A 4,805-nucleotide genomic window follows, 5' to 3' on the forward strand; every position below is an offset into this window, starting at 1 on the left:
GGCTAAAACCACTATGGACTTAATTAGAAGCATAGGGCCTATTGGTTGAAGAATTAGTAGCTAAGTATGGGTTACCTGCGTTCTCTCAGATGGAGCGTGTATACGGTACTTAATATCAGGACCATCTTGCGTCTTTAAATCAGCACTCCAATGGGCAATAAATAAACCGTAAACTGGGTGAAAGAAAATCCCAAATGGCATATAGGCCTATATGCCCGTTTGCTAATGTTTTGCCTTTCGGATTGAAAATGCCAGCATAATGCCTTTCACATATAGTTTACAACTGAAATGTGGTTGTTCGTTAGTTTTGGGTGAGGTCACTGAGGTGCACCGTGCACTGCCACTGTGCCACAGCAACCTGAGGGGAAACGAAACCTCGGCTCGAAGTTCACTGACTTCCAGGTTACTTAGTTGTATAAACCTATATTTATGTTGCATAAGCACTGTGATACTATGCCAACCTTGCAAAGATGCAGGGGCCGGGTTTAAATAGCTAATTTATGTTTACTTTTTAATCGCTTCGCTTCTTAAAATACAGTTGATATGTGCATTGTGCATTGCTCCATTGACACCCGCCACCCCCCCCCCCCCCCCCCCATTCTAAATCTTTTGGCCTATAGGGGTCTGGCAGCATATCTCAACTTGATTCAGTGTGACAATATTGTTTGGCTATCATTCGCTGCTGTAGAATGGAATCGATCCTCTTTTAACAACATTTGTTTCCTATTGTGCCCACCGTGCAGCAGTCGAGGGCAGACGTGTGAAAGTAGCTGTTTGATTCTCTTTTTCATCCCCATGACCTCAGCCTTTGTGTCCCGTCACCCTGGGAATGTCACGCCTCACTACTCTACTTTAAGATGTTTCAGAAAGTGCTTTTGTTTTCCCTTCTTTTTTGGGGCTCACACAAAATTGTTCTTGGTACCCCCTCTATAAAGGATACTTCAGGCTAGGGCTCGGTTCACAAGTGCAATGCAATTTGGCTTATCCCGACCTTTGTTCGTTTTCTACAAATGACCAAACATAGCGCATAGTTGATCTACTGCTGCTTGAACTCGGGAGTTTGGGAGCAGCTAGAGCCTCTATTCAGATCAGAGTCATGGTGGTATTTTTCAGTGTGCCTTCGGCGGGGACAAAAGGCCCACCGATATCCCATAACCCTGAAGAGCAAAAAGGCAGAAATATGCAGTGCTGGCTCTCAGTTGGTTAACGGTTAACTTGCAATAGCCACACACCTAATTTGCATGACAGCGACCAGGCGCACAAAATAAAGGAGGAATGATACTGGTGTAGTGGTCGGGTGCATGTCATGTCATGGCTGGTGAAGTATTTCCTTTAATTAAGAACACAAGGGTAGTTAAAATCCAACGAAGAGCAAACAGGATCTAATGTTATTTCAATTATAATGGTTGGTTGCATTTATTAGTGTTTGCTTGACGAGTGTTTGCTTGCATATAAAGTATATCAACAATCCATTTGAATCTCGTAGACGTGATCTTTTTTATATAACATATCACATAGTCATATAGGGCAATGCAGTGATAAATTTGAATAGCTGTTAATTACACATTTATATACCTAAATGTCAGCGAAACGAATAAATTATACCACCGCAGTGTAGATACACACACACAGAGTATGAATAATCCATATGTCATATATTTGATAATTGTCATGATCCTCGATGCTTGCCGTGGGTCGCCTGGACCACTTCCTCGTGCACACACAACCTTTTCAACGGAACACAAATAGGGAATGACAGGTGTTAGAAAAGCACCTCGGAGAAAAACGAATGAAAGAAAACTCATGCTAAGCATGGCATTGACTTCCCCTGCGGAAGTTGTACTTTTTGGGGGAACTGTATAGAATAGGCTATTGGATTTATTTATTTTTCTTTGCAAATTCCATCCTTTTGAAAATATGCTTAAATCTCCATATTTCGTATATAAAGTCTATTCTAGCTCTGGATCAAAATAGCTGTGAACCGATTCGACAATTGTTCCTTGCAAGGCGATTCTATTCGTAATCCGTCAGACTGGTGATGGGGTGTATTGTGGATTTATGGAGGGAAATTAGCATAAATTATGAGCAAATCTGTGTGCGTGTGTGTGGTCCCTGTATTGCAAACCCTCCATGCGGAAAGGTGGCCCTTGGTGCGCGCTGGCCAAAAGCTTGAATAGCCACAGCTCCAAATAGGCTTCCATTTGGTTTTCACATTCATATAATTGACTTATGGATATTTTATACAGTTTTCACCACACCACCCTAAAGGGTTTATTTGCATTTCTGAAGTACTTTTCAATCTTCTTTACATAAACACAATAGCATTGATTGCCTCATGAAGTTTCAGTTTGAACAGCGTTGTTTGCATTGTGTTGATGTTTTTATATAGTCTGCTTCCTTTGCTCGGCTATCAGTGAAATTAGCCGGGAAAAAAATTATGGTCAACTCATATATTTTCCCGGGCATTTGTATCTCGTAAACAGTATTTAAGGTGAATCAATCAAGGGTAGCTAAATAGCCTACATTTGCTCACATATTTATCTTACTACTAACTAATTATTATTGCCCTTAATATTATTATTAATAATAATATTATTAGATTAAGACGCGGCCTGATCTTTATATAAAAAGCCTATGTAGCCTACTAAATGCATGTAGGCCTATAACACATTTTTTTAAACAATATTTATCCCATAGCTAATATTATAGGAAATGGATATAAATTATATAGGCCTATTAGTCGCAATATACCATGCTGCAATTAAACCCCCATTTGCGTATTCTGTGTAAATGTGTGAATTTCATATTAGCCTAAACTCCCTTTACAGTTAGCCCACAGAAGAAGTTAACGCATACCTTCACACACTGAGAGACATCGCAGTTCAATTCCGGTTGCCGAGCCTTTTCACCCCTTTTCTGTCTTCAAATGGAAATGATTTCTATTGGCCCAAGGTGTCCATGTAAATAGGTGTAAATGAAACCAGATTATGCCTTTCTCGCAGCCCCCTCCTCCCAGGGCAATTGTCATGTGATAGCAAAGAGGTGGCACATTAATGGAGCGCCTCTACAGGGGTCTTTTCTGCTCATGTCACCACATAAAACTATCAGATGGTTAGAGGAAGGACATGGAGGCGTCCACTTAGCTCGTCTTATCAAGGACGTGAGAGATGAAGCCTATTGAATTCTGCTAGCGGGACAAGCTGACTTAGGCTACTTTGTGAGAAAAAGACTCGCAGCACATCGTCCTTTAAATGTGCACCGTCCGACCGTTTCCGAACTCGAGAGACGCTCAACCAGCAGCACCGCTGACGACTATTTTTTGCGCACGCAATATACTTTTGCGCAGCAGCGCCTGCTCGGCGTGCATTTAAGTGAACATTGAAACGTGTGTTTTCAAGAAGTGTGTGACAAAGTTTTCCTCAAGGAATTAAGGGAGATTCGATTTTCTTTTTACTTTTTGTAAACAAATCCATCGAGGATGCCTCGTCCAGGGAGAAACACCTACAGCGACCAGAAGCCACCGTACTCCTACATCTCCCTCACCGCCATGGCCATCCAGAGCTGCCCGGAGAAGATGCTTCCCTTGAGTGAAATTTACAAGTTCATCATGGATAGATTCCCGTACTACCGAGAGAATACTCAGCGGTGGCAAAACTCCTTGCGACACAATCTGTCCTTCAACGACTGCTTCATTAAAATCCCGCGGCGCCCAGATCAGCCAGGTAAGGGCAGTTTTTGGGCACTCCACCCCAGCTGCGGGGACATGTTCGAGAACGGGAGTTTCTTGAGGCGCCGCAAACGTTTCAAGGTGCTGATGATGGCAGCCGAACACCTGGCACAGAGTAAACCATGCGACGCTGCCCATTACCTCCAACAGCAAGCCAAACTAAGACTGAGCGCCCTGGCGGCCAGTGGCACGCACCTTCCCCAGATGTCCAGCTACAATCTCGGAGTGTCTCAGTCTTCGACGTTCAAGCACCCGTTCGCCATCGAGAACATCATCGCCAGAGAGTACAAGGTCCCGGGGAGTCTTGCATTCAGCACCATGCAGTCCATGTCCGCCGGCTATCCCATCCACAACCAGTTGACTACCGCCTGGCCCCACATGTACAACACCAGCATGATTGACACATCGGCCCCGATCTCCATGGCGAGCAGCGATTACAGTGCCTATGGCGTGCCCCTTAAGTCCCTGTGTCACGGGGGACAGTCCTTACCGGCCATCCCCATGCCCATAAAGCCCACTCCGACCTCCATGAGCGGTTTCTCGGCACTACCGCCGCACATTCCCGCGTTCCTATCAAACTCTCCGCAGTCCCTGAGCCCGACGTCCCCGCAGACAGCGACGAGCCAAAGCAGCCCCGCCACGCCGAGCGAGACTCTGACAAACCCCTCTACGCTGGTGGCGGTCCACTGACCAACTTGTTACGAACTATTCCAATAATGAATGAACTGTTGGTTCACACCGCGTGGGCCCTTTACCAAACCCAAAGTGTATTTTCTTGTCGTCGGACAAATATGGCTGCGATCAAGGCAAGAAGTTTAGTTGCATATTGAGTCATTTGTATGTACTGAATGTGTTGCTTTAATTGTGTGATATAGGGTCCAGCACAGAATTGTGTAGCGAAATTGCTCTTCAAAAATATAAATTATTTGATAGTTCTATTTTTCAGTTCATTGTCAAATATGACTGTTGAAGTGGAGCCACTGGAAGGACACATGTATGTTGAAATCTGGTTTTGTTGTTATCGATTATTATTTCAAGTGCTTGCAATTCCCACGATAGACTTTCAGTTTTAATTTAA

General features: G+C 44.0%; 1 protein-coding gene across 1 annotated transcript; it reads left to right on the plus strand.

The window, feature by feature from the left end:
- Positions 1-3,478: 3,478 nt before the first annotated feature.
- foxb1a (forkhead box B1a) lies at positions 3,479-4,417 on the plus strand (the record flags this gene model as incomplete). Its single annotated transcript, XM_080762450.1, has 1 exon — positions 3,479-4,417. One exon carries the CDS (start codon positions 3,479-3,481, stop codon positions 4,415-4,417), a length of 939 nt encoding a protein of 312 aa, XP_080618576.1.
- Between the last annotated feature and the right edge of the window lie 388 nt (positions 4,418-4,805).

Source organism: Protomyctophum bolini (assembly GCF_963924005.1).
Source record: "Protomyctophum bolini genome assembly, chromosome: 4".
Classification (NCBI taxonomy): Eukaryota; Metazoa; Chordata; class Actinopteri; order Myctophiformes; family Myctophidae; genus Protomyctophum; species Protomyctophum bolini.